Source organism: Bombina bombina, chromosome 5 (genome assembly GCF_027579735.1).
Source record: "Bombina bombina isolate aBomBom1 chromosome 5, aBomBom1.pri, whole genome shotgun sequence".
Lineage (NCBI taxonomy): Eukaryota > Metazoa > Chordata > Amphibia > Anura > Bombinatoridae > Bombina > Bombina bombina.
The window spans coordinates 747,203,893-747,227,214 of record NC_069503.1 but is presented as its reverse complement, the minus strand read 5'-3'; the positions used below and the strand labels follow the sequence as shown (position 1 = coordinate 747,227,214).

Here is a 23,322-nt window from a genome sequence, read left to right as displayed (position 1 = left end):
TGTATCTATATATGTGTTTATTTATATATGTGTATATACTATATATATTTGTTTACAGCCTTTTTCTCTTGTAAGATGTATCCAGTCCACGGATCATCCATTACTTGTGGGATCTTCTCCTTCCCAACAGGAAGCTGCAAGAGGACCACCCACAGCAGAGCGGTCTATATAGCTCCTCCTCTCCCTGCCACCCCCAGTCATTCTCTTGCAGCTCTCGACAAGAAAGGAAGTAGCTAGAGATGTGGTGTTTTTATTTAGCTTATCTTCATTCAAAAGTTTGTTATTTTCAAATGGTACCGGAGTTGTACTATTTTTAGCCTCAGGCAGAAAGTAGAAGAAGAGTCTGCCTGTGTCTTTAATGATCTTAGCAGGTTGTAACTAAGATCCATTGCCGTTCTCACACATAACTGAAGAGAGAGGTAACTTCAGCTGGGGAATGGCATGCAGGGTTTCCTGCTATGAGGTATGTGCAGTTTAAATTTTTCTAGAGAAATGTAAAATGCTAGAAAATGCTGTTAATACCGGATTTATCTGAGGTAAGCCTGATTACAGTGATTTAACAACAACTAGTATCATGCTTGCTGTTAGAGGTAATACTCTGATTATTTTTCACATTTCTGACATATAAAAAGTTTGCTGGAAGTGCTTAAACGTTTTTTATATGCATATTGGTGATAAAACTTTATTGGGGCTTAGTTTTTTCCACATGGCTGGCTAATTTTTGCCTAGGGATAGTTTTGTTTGGCCTCTCACTGTGAATACATAAGTGGGAGGGGCCTAATTTCGCGCCTAAATGCGCATTAGATTTTGCAGTCTGAGGCATCCAGTTTCCCTGAAGGAGTCCCCTGAATGCTTAGGACCTCTCTGAAGGGTTTTTGTGCTTTCCAAAGTCGATTGTATGGGAAGGTAGTGCCACAGCAGAGCTGTGGCAGTTTGTTGTGACTGTTAAAAAACTTTTATTTCGTTTTTTTGATCCGTTTTTTAAACTAAGGGGTTAATCATCCATTTGCAAGTGGGTGCAATGCTCTGTTAGCCTATTATACACACTGTAAAAATTTTGTTTGATTTACTGCTTTTTATCACTGTTTTTCAAATTCTGACCTTTTTTATTTTTCTTAAAGGCACAGTACCGTTTTTATTTTTTGCTTGTTTACTTTCGTTAAAGTGTTTTCCAAGCTTGCTGGTCTTTTTGCTAGTCTGTTTAAACATGTCTGACATAGAGGAAACTCCTTGTTCATTATGTTTAGAAGCCATGGTGGAAACCCCTCTTAGAATGTGTACCAAATGTACTGATTTCACTATAAGTTATAAAGACCATATTCTGTCTTTAAAAGATTTATCACCAGAGGAAACTGACAAGGGGGAAGTTATGCCGACTAACTCGCCTCACGTGTCAGAACCTTTAACTCCCGCTCAAGGGACTCCCGCTCAAGAGGCGCCAAGTACATCTAGCGCACCCATGGCGTTTACTTTACAAGACATGGCGGCAGTCATGGATAATACCCTTTCAGCGGTATTATCCAGACTACCTGGGTTACGAGGAAAGCGAGACAGCTCTGGAGTTAGAAGTATTACAGAGCACTCTGACGCTTTAGTAGCTATGTCTGATACCCCCTCACAATATGCAGAAGCTGAGGAAGGAGAGCTTCTTTCTGTGGGTGATTTTTCTGACTCAGGGAAGATGCTTCAACCTGATTCTGATATGTCAACATTTAAATTTAAGCTTGAACACCTCTGCATGTTGCTCAGGGAGGTTTTAGCTACTCTGAATGACTGTGACACCATTATAGTGCCAGAGAAAATGTGCAGATTGGATAAATACTATGCAGTGCCTGTTTACACTGATGTTTTTCTAATACCTAAAAGGTTTTTAGAGATTATTACTAAGGAATGGGATAGACCAGGTATTCCGTTCTCTCCCCCTCCTGTCTTTAAGAAAATGTTTCCCATAGATTCTGCCACACGGGACTTATGGCAAATGGTCCCTAAGGTGGAGGGAGCAGTTTCTACTCTAGCTAAGCGTACAACTATCCCTGTCGAGGACAGTTGTGCTTTCTTAGATCCAATGGATAAAAAGTTAGAGGGTTACCTTAAGAAAATGTTTATTCAACAAGGTTTTATTCTACAGCCTCTTGCATGCATTGCCCCGGTCACTGCTGCTGCGGCCTTCTGGTTTGAGTCTCTGGAAGAGGCCTTACAGGTAGAGACCCCATTGGATGATATACTTGACAAGCTTAGAGCACTTAAGCTAGCCAATTCATTTGTTTCTGATGCCATTGTTCATTTAACTAAACTAACGGCTAAGAATTCTAGTTTTGCTATTCAGGCGCGTAGGGCACTATGGCTTAAATCTTGGTCAGCTGACGTTACTTCAAAGTCTAAGCTTCTTAATTTTCCCTTCAAGGGGCAGACCCTATTCGGGCCTGGATTGAAGGAGATCATTTCTGATATTACTGGAGGAAAAGGTCATGCCCTTCCTCAGGATAGGTCTAACAAGTTAAGGACCAAACAAACTAATTTTCGTGCCTTTCAAAACTTTAAGAAGAGTGCGGCATCAACTTCCTCTAATACAAAGCAAGAGGGAAATTTTGCCCAGTCCAAGTCGGTCTGGAGACCTAACCAGACTTAGAATAAAGGTAAGCAGGCCAAGAAACCTGCTGCTGCCTCTAAGACAGCATGAAGGATTGGCCCCCGATCCGGTAACGGATCTAGTAAGGGGCAGACTTTCTCTCTTTGCCCAGGTTTGGGCAAGAGATGTCCAGGATCCCTGGGCGTTGGAAATGGTGTCCCAGGGATATCTTCTGGACTTCAGAGCTTCCCCTCCAAAAGGGAGGTTTCACCTTTCACAGTTATCTGCAAACCAGATAAAGAGAGAGGCATTCTTACATTGTGTTCAAGACCTCCAAGTTATGGGCGTGATCCACCCAGTTCCAAAAGAGGAACAGAGTCAAGGTTTCTATTCAAATCTATTTGTGGTTCCCAAAAAAGAGGGAACCTTCAGACCAATATTAGATCTCAAGATCCTAAACAAATTTCTCAGGGTCCCATCATTCAAGATGGAGACTATTCGAACCATCCTACCTATGATCCAGGAGGGTCAATTCAGGACTACTGTGGACTGAAAGGATGCTTATCTTCACATTCCGATACACAAAGATCATCATCTGTTTCTCAGGTTTGCCTTCCTAGACAGGCATTACCAGTTTGTGGCTCTTCCCTTTGGGTTAGCTACAGCTCCAAGAATCTTTACGAAGGTTCTGGGGTCACTTCTGGCGGTCCTAAGGCCGCGGGGCATAGCAGTAGCCCCTTACTTAGACGACATTCTGATACAGGCGTCAAATTTCCAAATTGCCAAGTCTCATACAGACATCGTTCTGGCATTCCTGCGGTCGCATGGGTGGAAAGTGAATGAAAAGAAGAGTTCTCTATCCCCTCTCACAAGAGTTTCCTTTCTGGGAACTCTGATAGATTCTGTAGAAATGAGGATTTACCTGACAGAGGCCAGGTTATCAAAACTTCTAAATTCTTGCCATGTTCTTTTTTCTACTTCTCGCCCTTCGGTGGCTCAGTGTATGGAAGTAATCGGCTTAATGGTAGCAGCAATGGACATAGTTCTGTTTGCCCGCCTACATCTCAGACCGCTGCAACTCTGCATGCTCAGTCAGTGGAATGGGGATTACACAGATTTGTCCCCTCTACTAAATCTGGATCAAGAGACCAGGGATTCTCTTCTCTGGTGGCTATCTCGGGTCCATCTGTCCAAAGGTATGACCTTTCGCAGGCCAGATAGGACAATAGTAACTACAGATGCCAGCCTTCTGGGTTGGGGGGCAGTCTGGAACTCCCTGAAGGCTCAGGAATCGTGGACTCAGGAGGAGGTTCTCCTCACGATAAACATTCTGGAACTAAGAGCGATATTCAATGCTCTTCAGGATTGGCCTCAGCTAGCGACAATGAGGTTCATCAGATTTCAGTCGGACAACTTCACGACTGTAGCTTACATCAACCATCAAGGGGGAACAAGGAGTTCCCTAGCGATGTTGGAGGTTTCAAAGATAATTCGTTGGGCAGAGATTCACTCTTGCCACCTATCAGCTATCCATATCCCAGGAGTAGAGAACTGGGAGGCGGATTTTCTAAGTCGACAGACCTTTCATCCGGGGGAGTGGGAGCTCCATCCGGAGGTGTTTGCACAGTTGATTCAACGTTGGGGCAAACCAGAACTGGATCTCATGGCGTCTCGCCAGAACGCCAAGCTTCCTTGTTACGGGTCTAGGTCCAGGTATCCCAAGGCAGCGCTGATAGATGCTCTAGCAGCGCCTTGGTCCTTCAACCTGGCTTATGTGTTTCCACCGTTTCCTCTGCTCCCTCGTCTGATTGCCAAAATCAAGCAGGAGAGAGCATCAGTGATTTTGATAGCACCTGCGTGGCCCCGCAGGACTTGGTATGCAGATCTGGTGGACATGTCATCCTTTCCACCATGGACTCTGCCTCTAAGACAGGACCTTCTACTTCAGGGTCCTTTCAACCATCCAAATCTAATTTCTCTGCGACTGACTGCCTGGAGATTGAACGCTTGATTTTATCAAAACGTGGCTTCTCAGAGTCAGTCATTGATACCTTAATTCAGGCACGAAAGCCTGTCACCAGGAAAATCTATCATAAGATATGGTGTAAATATCTTCATTGGTGTGAATCCAAGGGTTACTCATGGAGTAAGGTCAGGATTCCTAGGATATTGTCTTTTCTCCAAGATGGATTGGAGAAGGGTTTGTCGGCGAGTTCCTTAAAGGGACAGATTTCTGCTTTGTCTATTCTTTTGCACAAGCGTCTGGCGGATGTTCCAGACGTTCAGGCATTTTGTCAGGCTTTAGTTAGAATCAAGCCTGTGTTTAAACCTGTTGCTCCGCCATGGAGTTTAAATTTAGTTCTTTAAGTTCTTCAAGGGGTTCCGTTTGAACCCTTGCATTCCATAGATATCAAGCTTTTATCTTGGAAAGTTCTGTTTTTGGTAGCTATCTCCTCGGCTCGTAGAGTTTCTGAGTTATCTGTCTTACAGTGTGATTCCCCTTATCTGATCTTCCATGCAGATAAGGTAGTTTTGCGTACCAAACCTGGGTTTTTACCTAAGGTGGTATCTAATAAGAATATCAATCAGGAGATTGTTGTTCCGTCACTGTGTCCTAATCCTTCTTCAAAGAAGGAACGTTTATTTCACAATCTTGACGTGGTTCGTTCTTTAAAGTTTTATTTACAAGCTACTAAAGATTTTCGTCAAACATCTGCATTGTTTGTTGTCTACTCTGGACAGAGGAGAGGCCAAAAGGCTTCGGCAACTTCTCTTTCGTTTTGGCTAAGGAGTAAATTACGCTTAGCATATGAGACTGCTGGCCAGCAGCCTCCTGAAAGGATTACAGCTCATTCTACTAGAGCGGTAGCTTCCACATGGGCTTTTAAGAATGAGGCTTCTGTTGAACAGATTTGTAAGGCGGCGACTTGGTCTTCGCTTCATACTTTTTCAAAGTTCTATAAATTTGATACTTTTGCTTCTTCGGAGGCTATTTTTGGGAGAGGTTTTGCAGGCAATGGTACCTTCCGTTTAAGTTCCTGCCTTGTCCCTCCCTTCATCCATGTCCTATTGCTTTGGTATTGGTATCCCACAAGTAATGGATGATCCGTGGACTGGATACACCTTACAAGAGAAAACATAATTTATGCTTACCTGATAAATTTATTTCTCTTGTGGTGTATCCAGTCCACGGCCCGCCCTGTCATTTTAAGGCAGGTATATTTTATTTTTAAACTTCAGTCACCACTGCACCCTATGGTTTCCCCTTTCTCTTGCTTGTCTTCGGTCGAATGACTGGAGGTGGCAGGGAGAGGAGGAGCTATATAGACAGCTCTGCTGTGGGTGGTCCTCTTGCAGCTTCCTGTTGGGAAGGAGAATATCCCACAAGTAATGGATGATCCGTGGACTGGATACACCACAAGAGAAATACATTTATCAGGTAAGCATAAATTATGTTTTTTATGTGCAATAAAATATACACACGATAATATAGTCCGAATCTGCTGGGCCATTATGGGGGCAGTATATAATGTGTGTGACTTACAAAAGTGTTTATTTTTAAATGTAAGCAGCAAAAAGCTCAAAATTTGTTTAGCACAAGGGTATGAAAAAGACATAGCAACAAAAGGGTTAAAGTTGTGTGTTGAAAAATGTTTGAGTGTGGATGGGACATTAAAATGTCTAGCACCCACAACTTTTCACAACAAGAGACTAATTCATGTGACCCATATAGATACATTGTGTTCTCTCCTGTGGAGTTTTGGCTGACACTGCACTAATTGGCTAAAATTCAAGGCAATAGATAATAATAAATAAATACATAAATAGCCATGTGATAAGGGGGCTGTCAGAAGAGGCTTAGATACAAGGTACAAAGTGGTAAGACTGATTAAGTGACTGGCATTTTCCACTCTTTAACCAGCAGTGCTGTGCTGCTCATGAACAGCACTTGAAATGTTAAACCCCTTTCTGTAGGGGTGTCACCAGTTTTAAAATTAACTTTGATAGATGGATATATAGAGAGAGATAGATATAGAATTTTTTTTTTTTTTTAAATCACTCCACTATCATTTTATAAATAACCACACCCAGTAAAAAGATACTTGTCCAAGGTGTAATAGGTCCTTAGGTTACCATCATTAATCTAGTTATCTTCCCTCCAGCAGTGTTCTAACTATACAATTATCTCTATAGCTGTTGACATTGCTACAGTTGCATTTACTGACCAGGCCCACCACTGCATGGGCATCCATTTTTAGGCCTAACTCTCCTTCAGACCCCCAAATCCAACACTCAGTCTTGTAAACTTCAACCTAATGAGTTTGCATAATTTTGGCAATGATACTGCAAAAATCCTTGTCTAAACTTTTTTTTTAATTAGTTCACTTTTGCAAATTCTTAGACCTATCTTCACCCACATCTTCCCCTCACTTTGTGCCACTATTCCCTACCTTTCCTCTCCCCCCAATAAAGTAAACAGCTATGTATAGTCAAGGTTTTCCTTGCAATATCATATATGTATTTGTTTTTCTGCATGTTATCACCCCGTGGATATAAAATGGTAGGTTTTTGTCTTTGCAGGTTACAAAATTAGGTGGCCTACCAAGTAATATACTTGACGTTTGGGAGTTTTTGGGAAAACCAGAGCACTGTCGTTACACATGGGATACAAAAGTCAACAACAATCTTGGGGCCCGCTACACCTGCAGATTGCGCTTTGATCGGATACTGTATCGAGCTGCTGTTGATGGGGGACAGGTGATTCCTCAGTCTCTGGACCTCATTGGTTTAGAAAAATTGGACTGTGGGAGGTTTCCAAGTGATCACTGGGGCCTGTTGTGTGATTTTGATGTGATCTTGTAAATCAACCAGAATGTTAGGGGTGGGTATTTTAATAAATGTAAAATTACATATTTTAATTAAACATTTTTTTATTAATACTTTGGTTTTATTTTTATTATTTGAATAAGGAATTAAAAAATGATATGGTTATTAAAGGCTAGAAGTGTAAATTAACCTTGTGGTGCTTAGCAGGCATGTGCTCCTTTTTATAAAAGAATGTAATAATGAGAATAAATTCTTGAAGATAGATGAAAAGAAGCCAAGCTCTTCACATGGAGACTGTGGTACAAAAAACCCTTCTCATTTTCTCAGCACATGATTGAGCGGAATCTTTTGTGCTCTGTCAGCTTTATGCTTGAAATGTTGTCTGACATGAATTTGTGTGGACACTCCTAGAAATCTATTAGCTGTGTGTGTATGTATATATATATATATATGTATATATATATATATGTATATATATATGTATATGTGTGTATGTATGTATGTATATATATATATATATATGTGTGTGTGTATATATATATATATATATATATATATATGTATATGTGTGTGTGTGTGTATATATATATATATATATATATATATGTATATATGTGTGTGTATATATATATGTGTGTGTATATATATACATACACACACACACACACACACACACACACACACACGGAAGGGAACTGCACTTTCCGTGAACTGCACTCAAGACCGGACCAGGTACACATCCAGTGACTCTGCAACATCCCAGCCCTGGGTGCTAAATAGCACTCCAAAAAAGCTGTGATGTCACCAGGGCCACAGGCAGTTAACCCCAGTCCGGAATGGGTGCAAGAAACAAGGGGGATTACAAACAAAAAGTAATACAACACATAGAAACACCCAGCAGTCACCAGCTAGCTCACAGCTAAGATAAAATCACAACTGGAAAGGTTAGTTACCGCATCTGGCCAAATGGGAAAAGCTCAGGCACCACGTCAAGGTCCTGGTGAGTGCTGGGTGTTTCTATGTGTTGTATTACTTTTTGTTTGTAATCCCCCTGGTTTCTTGCACCCATTCCGGACTGTGGTTAACTGCCTGTGGCTCTGGTGACATCACAGCTTTTTTGGAGTGCTATTTAGCACCCAGGGCTGGGATGTTGCTGAGTCACTGGATGTGTACCTGGTCCGGTCTTGGAGTGCAGTTCCCTTCCATGTTTTGTATTTCTCTGGGTGATTACATCCACCTGTGCACCCCTTATTTGTTCTCAATTTGTTTGGCTTTGTGAGCTCGCATGGTGTGGCTGTGTTAGGGACAGTGGAAAGAACCTTGACGTGGTGCCTGAGCTTTTCCCATTTGGCCAGATGCGGTAACTAACCTTTCCAGTTGTGATTTTATCTTAGCTGTGAGCTAGCTGGTGACTGCTGGGTGTTTCGTTGTGTGTGTGTGTGTGTATATATATATATATATATATATATATATATATATATATATATATATATATATATATATAATTTCAAGCTAATGGGTTGTGCTCTAGCGACTTCTCCACGCTGCTTGCATTTTTTAGGTTTATTTGTAATATGATCATATTTGTATATATTTTTACATTTATACATAATTAGATTTCTCTCCTAAAAATAGACGTTTCTTATTGGGGGATAGCCTTTTAAACACAATTTAAGATGCTAGGACACAGTACAAAAGGCTGCGGGCAGAGGCTGGACACATAGTATACACAAGTAGTAGTAGTAGTATACATACATACACAAGTAGGTAGCAATGTGCACACACAGGGAGTGATATACAAAAGCAGGGATACACATGGCAACACACGGAGATGAGGAGACAGAGGCGCACACACATACATATGCAGGGATAGACACAAACACACATATGCAGGAATTGACCCACACGCTCCTGCTCCACCCTAGCTACAATAGGTCAAGCAGTGCTCATTGTTGATCTTCACTAGTACTCTGCATAACTGCCATTCCCAGTGCTCTATTTCAGCAAGATAGTAGTATGAGACTGCGCAGCTCCAATACTCTGCATGGCTGCCCTGCTCCACCCATCTCTGCCTGTTTGCTTCCAGCCTATCAGGGTGAGATCAAGAACCCTGACGGAGCTTTAGTCCCTCACACTTTCTCTCCCTCTCCAGTTTGAAATCTTCAACCTCTCTCCTCAGAGGCCAATAACAGAGGTGCTCTACAATCAAAAGTTTATTTTCCTTCTATTGGCGGTGGGTCCCAAGTCGGGTCAGAGTCCACCAGAACATTCATAAACTATGGGAAATACTATTCCTGGCCTCCAGCAGGAGGCAAAGACACCCAAACAATGCTATAAATATCCCACTTCCCTTACCCTTCAGTAGTTATTTGCCTTGTCTCATGGAGGTAGGCAGAGAGAGGTGCCTGTTAAAGGGACACTGAACCAAAAAAATGTATTTCATGATTCGGATAGAGCATGCAATTTTTAAGCAACTTTCTAATTTACTTGTATTATCAATTTTTCTTAATTTATCTTTATTTGAAAAAGAAGGCATCTAAGCTAAGGAGCCAGCCAATTTTTTGGTTCAGACCACTGAACAGCACTTGTTTATTGGTGGGTGAATTTATCCACCAATCCGCAAGAACAACCCAGGTTGTTGACCAAAAATGGGCCGGCATCTAAACTTACTTTCTTGCTTTTTAAATAAAGATACCAAGAGAATGAAGAAAAGAGAATAGGAGTAAATTAGAAGCCCTGGTGTGATGGCAGAGGCTGTGACTGATAGTTTTGGGCAACCTTCTGAAGAAGATCCTTAAGTTCGGAAGGAGAAATTTCTTCCTCAGACCCTTCTGATGTTTAGTCGGAAGATGACTCTGAGGAGGGCACTATAGATTGAAATCGGATCGGCTTTTGCTGAAGGAAGGTCCTGGAGGCCAAGCCGACTGAAGAGGACCAGGTCCAAAAACTAGTAGCGCATTGGATTATTGCAGAAATGATCTCTAAAGAATGGGAAAAGCCAAGAGATCATTTTACTGCTTCAGCAGCCTTTAAGAGATCTTTTCCTGTTCCTGCAGCCCACACAGAGATCTGGAACAGTGTCCCTAAGGTTGATGGGTTGTATAAACATTGGCCAAGCGCACTACAATTCCACTTGAGGACAGCATGTCCTTTATGGATCCCCTAGATAGAAGGCTTGAGGGACACTGTAGGTGACTTCTTTTACAAGATATGACGAGTCCATGGATTTAATCCTTACTTATGGGATATCGCCTCCTGATTAGCAGGAAGTGGCAAAGAGCACCACAGCAGAGCTGTATATATAGCTCCTCCCTTCCCTCCCACTCCAGTCATTCTCTTTGCCCGTGTTAGTGATAGGAAGAGGTAAAGTGAGGTTTTAATTTAGATTCTTCAATGAAGAAGTTTTTTATTTTAAAATGGTGCCAGTGAGTACTATTTTTCTCAGAGAGAAATCATCAGTCACTTAATCCCTAAGAGGAGTGGAGACATTTTATTTTTCTACCCTGATGTTGATGATCTTAGCAAACGTTATCTAAGATCCATACTGGTTCCCACAGAGCAGCTGAAGGTAATGTAAAGAAAACTCTTCAGTGTGGAGAACGGTGTCATGCTACAAGCAGCATTGAGGTATGGTTTAGTCTTTTGTTTTATGGGGAGACTTGATGCATCAGAACAGGCTGACATTCCCTAACTGGGAAGGGGTAATCTGTATGCACTATAAGAAAGAATGGTGTTCCTGGAATTCCCTTTATTGTACTTATTTAACAGTGTGCTGTTTTCACTTTAAATTTTCTGTGTGGGCTGACTCTGGGAGATGCGGTTCTGGCTTCGTTATTTTGTGGTTATAACTGGCTGACGGGACTTTATTCTCTGAGATGTGCTTTAGTGTTTATAAGAGGGGCACATGGCTTTTGTATATGGAGACCGACATGTTGGTTATCTACCCATGCGGTTCTTGGTACGGCTAAGAGTTACGCCCACAGTAGGTGAGGCCTATTTTCGCGTGCGCAGCCGCACAGTGTGTTTTCCGGATCGGCAGCAAAGTCCTGAGGCTCCGGTGGGGCCTAGCTCAGTTTTCTTTCATGTAATTAGCAAGAGTCCATGAGCTAGTGACGTATGGGATATACATTCCTACCAGGAGGGGCAAAGTTTCCCAAACCTCAAAATGCCTATAAATACACCCCTCACCACACCCACAATTCAGTTTTACAAACTTTGCCTCCTATGGAGGTGGTGAAGTAAGTTTGTGCTAGATTCTACGTTGATATGCGCTCCGCAGCAAGTTGGAGCCCGGTTTTCCTCTCAGCGTGCAGTGAATGTCAGAGGGATGTGAGGAGAGTATTGCCTATTTGAATGCAGTGATCTCCTTCTACGGGGTCTATTTCATAGGTTCTCTGTTATCGGTCGTAGAGATTCATCTCTTACCTCCCTTTTCAGATCGACGATATACTCTTATATACCATTACCTCTACTGATTCTCGTTTCAGTACTGGTTTGGCTTTCTACAAACATGTAGATGAGTGTCCTGGGGTAAGTAAATCTTATTTTCTGTGACACTAAGCTATGGTTGGGCACTTTGTTTATAAAGTTCTAAATAGATGTATTCAAACATTTATTTGCCTTGACTCAGAATGTTCAACATTCCTTATTTTCAGACAGTCAGTTTCATATTTTGGATAATGCATTTGAATCAAACATATTTTTTCTTACCTTAAAAATTTGACTCTTTTTTCCCTGTGGGCTGTTAGGCTCGCGGGGGCTGAAAATGCTTCATTTTATTGCGTCATTCTTGGCGCGGACTTTTTTGGCGCAAAAAAAATCTTTTCCGTTTCCGGCGTCATACGTGTCGCCGGAAGTTGCGTCATTTTTTGACGTTCTTTTGCGCCAAAAATGTCGGCGTTCCGGATGTGGCGTCATTTTTGGCGCCAAAAGCATTTAGGCGCCAAATAATGTGGGCGTCTTATTTGGCGCTAAAAAATATGGGCGTCTCTTTTGTCTCCACATTATTTAAGTCTCATTTTTCATTGCTTCTGGTTGCTAGAAGCTTGTTCTATGGCATTTTTTCCCATTCCTGAAACTGTCATTTAAGGAATTTGATCAATTTTGCTTTATATGTTGTTTTTTCTCTTACATATTGCAAGATGTCTCACGTTGCATCTGAGTCAGAAGATACTTCAGGAAAATCGCTGTCTAGTGCTGGAACTACCAAAGCTAAGTGTATCTGCTGTAAACTTTTGGTAGCTATTCCTCCGGCTGTTGTTTGTATTAATTGTCATGACAAACTTGTTAATGCAGATAATATTTCCTTTAGTAATGTACCATTGCCTGTTGCAGTTCCTTCAACATCTAAGGTGTAGAATGTTCCTGATAACATAAGAGATTTTGTTTCTGAATCCATCAAGAAGGCTATGTCTGTTATTTCTCCTTCTAGAAAACATAAAAAATCTTTTAAAACTTCTCTCCCTACAGATGATTTTTTAAATGAACATCATCATTCTGATTCTGATGACTCTTCTGGTTCAGAGGATTCTGTCTCAGAGATTGATGCTGATAAATCTTTGTTACGGTTGCCTCCAGGCTGGCTGGAAGTTGGACCGTAGAAAAGGATGCTCCTAGCGCTCACCAAAGAATCATCAGCACCATAGTCAGCAATCCCTGTAGTGATATTAGCTGAAGCTGTCCCCTACAAACATGAGTCAAAGCTGCAAGTTAGAGGGTCAAAAATAGGTCTGATGTGCTGGAGCACACAGCCTCCTTTTTATTGAGGTTACATGCAAACAGGACACTCTCAGGGGGAGGCATAAAATCCCCCATCACACATTTGATATTAGATAGAGAGACACTCCCTTTGACAGGCTACAACATTTACTTCAGCAGATAACATTACACACAATAAAACAATGCAGTCCACCTTATCAATACTAGTCTGATTAGACAATGGGAAAGTTGATCACTAAACCTAATTAGAGCTAATCCCAGCAGACTTGTATGTAGAATAGGTTTCTTGAAGCTGAACAAAATTTAACTCTTAATGGCACACAATGAAACTGAACCAAGTGGGAGAAAGCCAGGGACAAGTCATTTCACAGGTCTGGGGACATAGTCTTAAAGGGGGCATTGTTCACCAGAGTCACAATATGTCCCCAGACGTTTCCCAAAGGGCCACACACACCCCACAAAAGTCAATATACTCTCAGGGGCACAATCTTCCAGGGGCCATAGTCATGAGGAAGGAGGCTGGCAAATAGGCTTCTCCAAAATCCAGGGAAGCAGGGCAACCTTCCATTTAAAGGGCCAGTCACAAATAGCAGTTTGTAACATATCTCCCCTTTTGGAGGGAGACTAACAAGGCACCTGACCTTCTGTCGGTCAGTGCCTAAGTTAGTCTCGCAACCCACCCACAAATAAACACTAGCAGCAAAGCAGCCCCCCCACAACAAGTAGCACTGGCCTGTAGGTTCCAGGTTATAGGATGAAAGTGTAGCATCCTCTGCCTTCCTGGCGCAGCTGTGCAAATAGCTGATGGTACTTGGGGGGCAGAGGCCAGCGGCACTCTGCCCTGGTGCCAGCGCTTCTGCTGGGGTGGGGGGTTTGCAGGCCAGTCCTGTAACAAGGGGGTCTGTAGGGCAGAGGCCAGCAGTGCTCTGTTCTGATGCCAGCTCTTCTGCTGGGGGAATTGGGGCATAGTCCTGCCCGGTGGCAAAGGGAACGTGGGGGTCAGTGGGGGTTAACATCTCCACTGTTAACCCTGGGCCCAAGTTAGGAGTTAGCTGGGGAGGGGGAGATTGGCTTACCTCCTCCTCCTGATACTCCGGTGGCCGTTGGGAAGGGAGGTCGATGCTCTCCGCTTCCTGTGAAACATGCTGCGGCTGGGGAGAGAGACCAGTTGTCTCCTCTCCCTGGAAGGCACACTCCGGCTGGGGAGGGAGGTCGATGCTCTCCCCTCCCTGTAGCTGGGTCTGTCGCTGGGGATCTGGGCCACCTGCCCAGCATCCCTGTAGGGCCGGTAGAGAGACTGCGGTCCCATCTCCACCTGCCTGCTGGGGGTCCTCCCAGGACCAGTCTATGAGGCCTGCTGCCTCTGGTATCTCTGGTTGGGGTTGGGGAAGGAGACCGGTTGTCTCTTCCCTCTGCACAGTATACTGCCGCTGGGGAGGGAGGTCGCTGCTCTCCTCTCCCTTACATACTTCCAGCCGCTGGGGAATGGAGTCTGGGCTCACAATTCCCTGCATATTCCTCTGCTGCTGGGGGACAGGACCAACTGTCTCTGCCCCCTGTAACTCATTTTCTCGCTGGAGAGCAGGTGTCCATACCCCCAAACTCCACAGTTGGCGCTCAAAGGCTCGTGCTGCTTCGTTCTCAGAAGCCAATTCCCGGATGAGGCGACTGACTACCTCCTGCGCAGGGTCTGGACCATATCGGACTAGCCGCCTCTTTACCTCTGGAACGAAATCCGCGCCCTCATAGCGACGGATCAGGTTGAGGTGCTCTTCACAGGGTTCTGACCAGTATCTTGTCAGCTCCATGCTGCTGTAGGTAGGGACGCTGCGCAGTGGCTAGCATTGCCCTCAATAACTTTCCTACGATACCAGTGCTGTTGTGGTGCTGCTCCTTGCGCTAGGACGCCAATCCCACCGCTGCCGCCAAATGTTACGGTTGCCTCCAGGCTGGCTGGAAGTTGGACCGTAGAAAAGGATGCTCCTAGCGCTCACCAAAGAATCATCAGCACCATAGTCAGCAATCCCTGTAGTGATATTAGCTGAAGCTGTCCCCTACAAACATGAGTCAAAGCTGCAAGTTAGAGGGTCAAAAATAGGTCTGATGTGCTGGAGCACACAGCCTCCTTTTTATTGAGGTTACATGCAAACAGGACACTCTCAGGGGGAGGCATAAAATCCCCCATCACACATTTGATATTAGATAGAGAGACACTCCCTTTGACAGGCTACAACATTTACTTCAGCAGATAACATTACACACAATAAAACAATGCAGTCCACCTTATCAATACTAGTCTGATTAGACAATGGGAAAGTTGATCACTAAACCTAATTAGAGCTAATCCCAGCAGACTTGTATGTAGAATAGGTTTCTTGAAGCTGAACAAAATTTAACTCTTAATGGCACACAATGAAACTGAACCAAGTGGGAGAAAGCCAGGGACAAGTCATTTCACAGGTCTGGGGACATAGTCTTAAAGGGGGCATTGTTCACCAGAGTCACAATATGTCCCCAGACGTTTCCCAAAGGGCCACACACACCCCACAAAAGTCAATATACTCTCAGGGGCACAATCTTCCAGGGGCCATAGTCATGAGGAAGGAGGCTGGCAAATAGGCTTCTCCAAAATCCAGGGAAGCAGGGCAACCTTCCATTTAAAGGGCCAGTCACAAATAGCAGTTTGTAACAATCTTCATATTTATTTAAAATGGAATTTATTCGTTCTTTACTTAAAGAAGTACTAATTGCTTTAGAAATAGAGGATTCTGGTCCTCTTGATACTAATTCTAAACGTTTAGATAAGGTATTTAAATCTCCTGTGGTTATTCCAGAAGTTTTTCCTGTTCCTAATGCTATTTCTGAAGTAATTTCTAAAGAATGGGATAAATTGGGTAATTCATTTACTCCTTCTAAACGTTTTAAGCAATTATATCCTGTGCCGTCTGACAGATTAGAATTTTGGGACAAAATCCCTAGAGTTGATGGGGCTATTTCTACCCTTGCTAAACGTACTACTATTCCTACGTCAGATGGTACTTCGTTTAAGGATCCTTTAGATAGGAAAATTGAATCCTTTCTAAGAAAAGCTTATCTGTGTTCAGGTAATCTTCTTAGACCTGCTATATCATTGGCTGATGTTGCTGCAGCTTCAACTTTTTGGTTGGAAACTTTAGCGCAACAAGTAACGGATCATGATTCTCATAATATTATTATTCTTCTTCAGCATGCTAATAATTTTATCTGTGATGCCATTTTTGATATTATCAGAGTTGATGTCAGGTTTATGTCTCTAGCTATTTTAGCTAGAAGAGCTTTATGGCTTAAGACTTGGAATGCTGATATGGCTTCTAAATCAACTCTACTTTCCATTTCTTTCCAGGGTAACAAATTATTTGGTTCTCAGTTGGATTCTATTATCTCAACTGTTACTGGTGGGAAAGGAACTTTTTTACCACAGGATAAAAAATCTAAGGGTAAAAACAGGGCTAATAATCGTTTTCGTTCCTTTCGTTTCAACAAAGAACAAAAGCCTGATCCTTCATCCTCAGGAGCAGTTTCAGTTTGGAAACCATCTCCAGTCTGGAATAAATCCAAGCCTTCTAGAAAGGCAAAGCCTGCTTCTAAGTCCACATGAAGGTGCGGCCCTCATTCCAGCTCAGCTGGTAGGGGGCAGGTTACGTTTTTTCAAAGAAATTTGGATCAATTCTGTTCACAATCTTTGGATTCAGAACATTGTTTCAGAAAGGTACAGAATTGGTTTCAAGATGAGACCTCCTGCAAAGAGATTTTTTCTTTCCCGTGTCCCAGTAAGTCCAGTGAAAGCTCAAGCATTTCTGAATTGTGTTTCAGATCTAGAGTTGGCTGGAGTAATTATGCCAGTTCCAGTTTCGGAACAGGGGATGGGGTTTTATTCAAATCTCTTCATTGTACCAAAGAAGGAGAATTCCTTCAGACCAGTTCTGGATCTAAAAATATTGAATCGTTATGTAAGGATACCAACGTTCAAAATGGTAACTGTAAGGACTATCTTGCCTTTGGTTCAGCAAGGGCATTATATGTCCACAATAGATTTACAGGATGCATATCTGCATATTCCGATTCATCCAGATCATTATCAGTTCCTGAGATTCTCTTTTCTGGACAAGCATTACCAGTTTGTGGCTCTGCCGTTTGGCCTAGCTACAGCTCCAAGAATTTTTACAAAGGTTCTCGGTGCCCTTCTGTCTGTAATCAGAGAACAGGGTATTGTGGTATTTCCTTATTTGGACGATATCTTGGTACTTGCTCAGTCTTTACATTTAGCAGAATCTCATACGAATCGACTTGTGGTGTTTCTTCAAAATCATGGTTGGAGGATCAATTTACCAAAAAGTTCATTGATTCCTCAGACAAGGGTAACCTTTCTGGGTTTCCAGATAGATTCAGTGTCCATGACTCTGTCTTTGACAGACAAGAGACGTCTAAAATTGATTTCAGCTTGTCGAAATCTTCAGTCACAATCATTCCCTTCGGTAGCCTTATGCATGGAAATTCTAGGTCTTATGACTGCTGCATCGGACGCGATCCCCTTTGCTCGTTTTCACATGCGACCTCTTCAGCTCTGTATGCTGAATCAATGGTGCAAGGATGACACAAAGATATCTCAATTAATATCTTTAAAACCGATTGTACGACACTCTCTAACGTGGTGGACAGATCACCATCGTTTAATTCAGGGGGCTTCTTTTGTGCTTCCGACCTGGACTGTAATTTCAACAGATGCAAGTCTCACAGGTTGGGGAGCAGTGTGGGGATCTCTGATAGCACAAGGAGTTTGGGAATCTCAGGAGGTGAGATTACCGATCAATATTTTGGAACTCCGTGCAATTTTCAGAGCTCTTCAGTTTTGGCCTCTTCTGAAGAGAGAATCGTTCATTTGTTTTCAGACAGACAATGTCACAACTGTGGCATACATCAATCATCAAGGAGGGACTCACAGTCCTCTGGCTATGAAAGAAGTATCTCGAATTCTTGTTTGGGCGGAATCCAGCTCCTGTCTAATCTCTGCGGTTCATATCCCAGGTATAGACAATTGGGAAGCGGATTATCTCAGTCGCCAAACGTTGCATCCGGGTGAATGGTCTCTTCACCCAGAGGTATTTCTTCAGATTGTTCAAATGTGGGAACTTTCAGAAATAGATCTGATGGCGTCTCATCTAAACAAGAAACTTCCCAGGTATCTGTCCAGATCCCGGGATCCTCAGGCGGAGGCAGTGGATGCATTATCACTTCCTTGGAAGTATCATCCTGCCTATATCTTTCCGCCTCTAGTTCTTCTTCCAAGAGTAATCTCCAAGATTCTGAAGGAATGCTCGTTTGTTCTGCTGGTAGCTCCTGCATGGCCTCACAGGTTTTGGTATGCGGATCTTGTCCGGATGGCCTCTTGCCAACCGTGGACTCTTCCGTTAAGACCAGACCTTCTGTCGCAAGGTCCTTTTTTCCATCAGGATCTGAAATCCTTAAATTTAAAGGTATGGTGATTGAACACTTGATTCTTGGTCAAAGAGGTTTCTCTGACTCTGTGATTAATACTATGTTACAGGCGCGTAAATCTGTATCTAGAGAGATATATTATAGAGTCTGGAAGACCTATATTTCTTGGTGTCTTTCTCATCATTTTTCTTGGCATTCTTTTAGAATACCGAGAATTTTAGTTTCTTCAGGATGGTTTAGATAAGGGTTTGTCCGCAAGTTCCTTGAAAGGTCAAATCTCTGCTCTTTCTGTTCTTTTTCACAGAAAGATTGCTATTCTTCCTGATATTCATTGTTTTGTACAAGCTTTGGTTCGTATAAAACCTGTCATTAAGTCAATTTCTCCTCCTTGGAGTTTGAATTTGGTTCTGGGGGCTCTTCAAGCTCCTCCGTTTGAACCTATGCATTCATTGGACATTAAATTACTTTCTTGGAAAGTTTTGTTCCTTTTGGCAATCTCTTCTGCCAGAAGAGTTTCTGAATTATCTACTCTTTCTTGTGAGTCTCCTTTTCTGATTTTTCATCAGGATAAGGCGGTGTTGCGAACTTCTTTTGAATTTTTACCTAAAGTTGTGAATTCCAACAACATTAATAGAGAAATTGTGGTTCCTTCATTATGTCCTAATCCTAAGAATTCTAAGGAGAAATCGTTGCATTCTTTGGATGTTGTTAGAGCTTTGAAATATTATGTTGAAGCTACTAAGTCTTTCCGAAAGACTTCTAGTTTATTTGTTATCTTTTCCGGTTCTAGAAAAGGCCAGAAAGCTTCTGCCATTTCTTTGGCATCTTGGTTGAAATCTTTAATTCATCTTGCCTATGTTGAGTCGGGTAAAACTCCGCCTCAGAGGATCACAGCTCATTCTACTAGGTCAGTTTCTACTTCCTGGGCGTTTAGGAATGAAGCTTCGATTGATCAGATTTGCAAAGCAGCAACTTGGTCCTCTTTGCATACTTTTACTAAATTCTACCATTTTGATGTATTTTCTTCTTCTGAAGCAGTTTTTGGTAGAAAAGTACTTCAGGCAGCAGTTTCAGTTTGAATCTTCTGCTTATGTTTTTCATTAAACTTTATTTTGGGTGTGGATTATTTTCAGCAGGAATTGGCTGTCTTTATTTTATCCCTCCCTCTCTAGTGACTCTTGTGTGGAAAGATCCACATCTTGGGTAGTCATTATCCCATACGTCACTAGCTCATGGACTCTTGCTAATTACATGAAAGAAAACATAATTTATGTAAGAACTTACCTGATAAATTCATTTCTTTCATATTAGCAAGAGTCCATGAGGCCCGCCCTTTTTTTGTGGTGGTTATGATTTTTGTATAAAGCACAATTATTCCAATTCCTTATTTTATATGCTTTCGCACTTTTTTATCACCCCACTTCTTGGCTATTCGTTAAACTGAATTGTGGGTGTGGTGAGGGGTGTATTTATAGGCATTTTGAGGTTTGGGAAACTTTGCCCCTCCTGGTAGGAATGTATATCCCATACGTCACTAGCTCATGGACTCTTGCTAATATGAAAGAAATGAATTTATCAGGTAAGTTCTTACATAAATTATGTTTTTCAATCGTATGGCCCAGAAAGACTTGAAACTGTTTTCTTCAGTGTGATCCTGAGGCAGGTAGGTGCCGCAGCAGAGCTGTGGCGAGGTGCAGGTACCTGGATTGCTATTAATAAAGCTCATAAAGTTGTTATAAATTGATATATTATATACCCTAACAAGTGGTGCAATATTGTTAAGCTATTTTGGGCACATTAGGATATTTTTTACTGCTGCAGACGTTTTTGTGATAACAGAAAAATTGTTGCGCTTTTATTTAAAGGCGCAGTACTTTTTTTTTTGTATATGTTTTGACTTCAGAGTACAATATATCAAAGAACGACTATTATTGCTAGTCTGTTTAACATGTCTGAACTTGAGGAAACTACTTGTTCTATGTGTTTAGATGCCATTGTGGAACCCCCTCTTACTTTTTGTCCCTCATGTACTGAAAGGGCCTTACAATGTAAAGAGCAAATTTTCTTTAAGGAAAGTGTGCCTAAGGATGATTCTCAGTCCGATGAGAATCAGGGTATGCCGCTAAATTCTCCCCAAGCGTCACAACCTTTAACGCCCACCCAAGCGGCGCCGAGTTCTTCAACCACGTCTACTTAATTTACTCTGCAGGATATGGCTGCAGTTATGTCATCTACCCTTACAGAGGTTCTATCTAAGTTACCAGTGTTACAGGGCAAACGCAGCAGGGCAGAAGTCAATGTGAATACTGCGACTTCTGATGCTTTGTTGGCTATTTCCGATGTACCCTCACAGGGATCTGAATTGGGGGGTCAGGGAACTTCTGTCTGAGGGGGAACTTTCCGATTCGGGAAGTGTTACCTCAAACGGATTCGGACGTCATGTCCTTTAGATTTATGCTTGAACACCTCCGCCTGTTACTTCGGGAGGTTTTAGCGACTCTGGATGATTGTGACTATATTGTGGTACCACCAGAGAAATTGTGTAAGATGGACAAATACTTAGAGGTGCCTGCTTACTCTGTTTTTCCGGTTCCTAAGAGAATCTCGGAAATTATTACGCAGGAATGGGAAAGACCGGGTATCCCGTTCTCACCTTCTCCTAATTTTTAGAAAATGTATCCCATATCTGACACTGTACGGGACTCTTGGCAAACAGTCCCTAAGGTGGAGCTATATCTACCCTGGCTAAGCGTCCAACTATTCCTATTGAGGACAGTTGTGCTTTCAAAGACCCTATGGATAAGAAATTGGAGGGTCTTCTAAAAAAGTTATTTATTCATCAGGGTTTCCTTTTACAAACGACAGCCTGCATTGTACCTGTTACCACTGCGGCAGCCTTTTGGTTTGACGCCTTAGAGTCTCCTAAGACTGAGACTCCTTTAGAGGACATTTTAGATAGAATTAAGGCTCTTAAGCTGGCTAATTCTTTTATTACGGATGCCGCCTTTCAGATTTCCAAATTAGCGGCTAAGAATGCCGGATTTGCCATTTTAGCGCGTAGAGCGTTATGGTTAAAATCTTAGATGACACATCAGCCGACCAAGTCAAAGCTTTTGGCTATTCCTTTCAAAGGAAAAACCCTCTTCGGGCCTGACTTGAAAGAAATCATTTCTGACATTATGGGAGGTAAGGGTCATCTCCTACCTCAGGATAGAACAGCTAAACTGAGGGGTAAACAAACAATTTTTGTTCCTTTCGGAACTTCAAAGGAGTCCCCTCTTCTTCCGCTAAACAGGAAGGGAATTTTGCTCAGGCCAAGTCTGTCTGGAGACCCAACCAGGCTTGGAACAAGGGTAAACAACCTAAGCAGCCCACTGCTGCTACCAAGACAGCATGAAGGGGCGGCCCCCGATCCGGGACCGGATCTAGTAGGGGGCAGGCTTTCTCTCTTTGCCCAGGCTTGGGTAAGAGATGTTCAGGACCCCTGGACACTGGAAATCATGTCCCAAGGGTATCAACTGGAATTCAAAAATTCTCTCCCAAGGGGGAGGTTTCTTCTTTCACAATTGTAGACCAGATAAAAAGAGAGGCATTCTTACGTTGTGTAAAAGGCCTCTCTACTATGGGAGTAATTCGTCCCGTTCCAATACTGGAGCAGGGGCAGGGGTTTTACTCAAATCTTTTTGTGGTCCCCAAAAAAGAGGGCACGTTTCAACCTATTTTAGATCTAAAAAGTCTAAACAAGTTTCTCAGAGTCCCATCCTTCAAGATGGAGACTATTCGAACAATTCTGCCATTGATCCAGGAGGGTCAATATATGACTACCGTGGACTTGAAGGATGCATATCTTCATATTCCTATCCACAAGGATCATCACCAGTTCCTAAGGTTTGCCTTCCTGGACAAACATTTTCAGTTTGTGGCTCTTCCCTTTGGGTTGGCCACAGCACCCAGGATTTTCACGAAGGTTCTAGGGTCCCTTCTGGCGGTTCTCAGACCGCGGGTTATTGCAGTGGCCGCTTATCTAGACTATATTCTGATCCAGGCGTCGTCTTACCATCTGACAAAGTCTCATACAGACATGATTCTGTCCTTTCTGAGGACTCACGGGTGGAAGACAAGGGTTCCCTTCTTGGGAACTCTGATAGATTCCATATCCATGAAAATTTTCTTGACGGAGGTCAGAAAGTTAAAGATTCTGAATACATGCCGAACCCTTCAGTCCAATCCTCGGCCATCAGTGACTCAGTGCATGGAGGTAATAGGATTAATGGTGGCGGCAATCATTCCTTTTGCTCGTTTTCATCTCAGACCGCTACAATTGAGCATGCTCAGGCAGTGAAATGGAGATTATGCAAATTTGTCTCCTCAGATAGATCTGGAACAGGAGACAAGAGACTCTCTTCTTTGGTGGTTGTCGCCGGATCATCTGTCCCAAGAGACGTGCTTCCGCAGACCTTCATGGGTGATGGTGACAACTGACACCAGTCTACTAGGTTTGGGTGCAGTCTGGAATTCCCTCAAGGCTCAGGGTGTGTGGACTCAGTCGGACTCTCTACTTCCAATCAATATTCTGGAATTGAGAGCAATATTCAATGTGCTTCAAGTGTGGCCTCAGTTGGCTTCGGGCCAAATTCATCCGCTTTCCGTTGGACAACATCACGACTGTGGCTTACATCAATCATCAGGGAGGAGCAAGGAGTCCCTTAGCGATGACAGAAGTATCCAAGATA

General features: G+C 42.7%; 1 protein-coding gene across 1 annotated transcript in view; it reads left to right on the top strand.

Moving 5' to 3' along the window:
- Positions 1–7,509, top strand: part of TDP2 (tyrosyl-DNA phosphodiesterase 2) — a 194,408-nt gene extending 186,899 nt beyond the window's left edge. Inside the window, exon 7 of the mRNA XM_053714804.1 lies at positions 7,151–7,509. Within this exon, the coding sequence (XP_053570779.1) occupies positions 7,151–7,432 (282 nt within the window). The 3' untranslated portion in view covers positions 7,433–7,509. The remainder of the gene's footprint in view (positions 1–7,150) is intronic.
- The last annotated feature ends 15,813 nt before the right edge of the window (positions 7,510–23,322 follow it).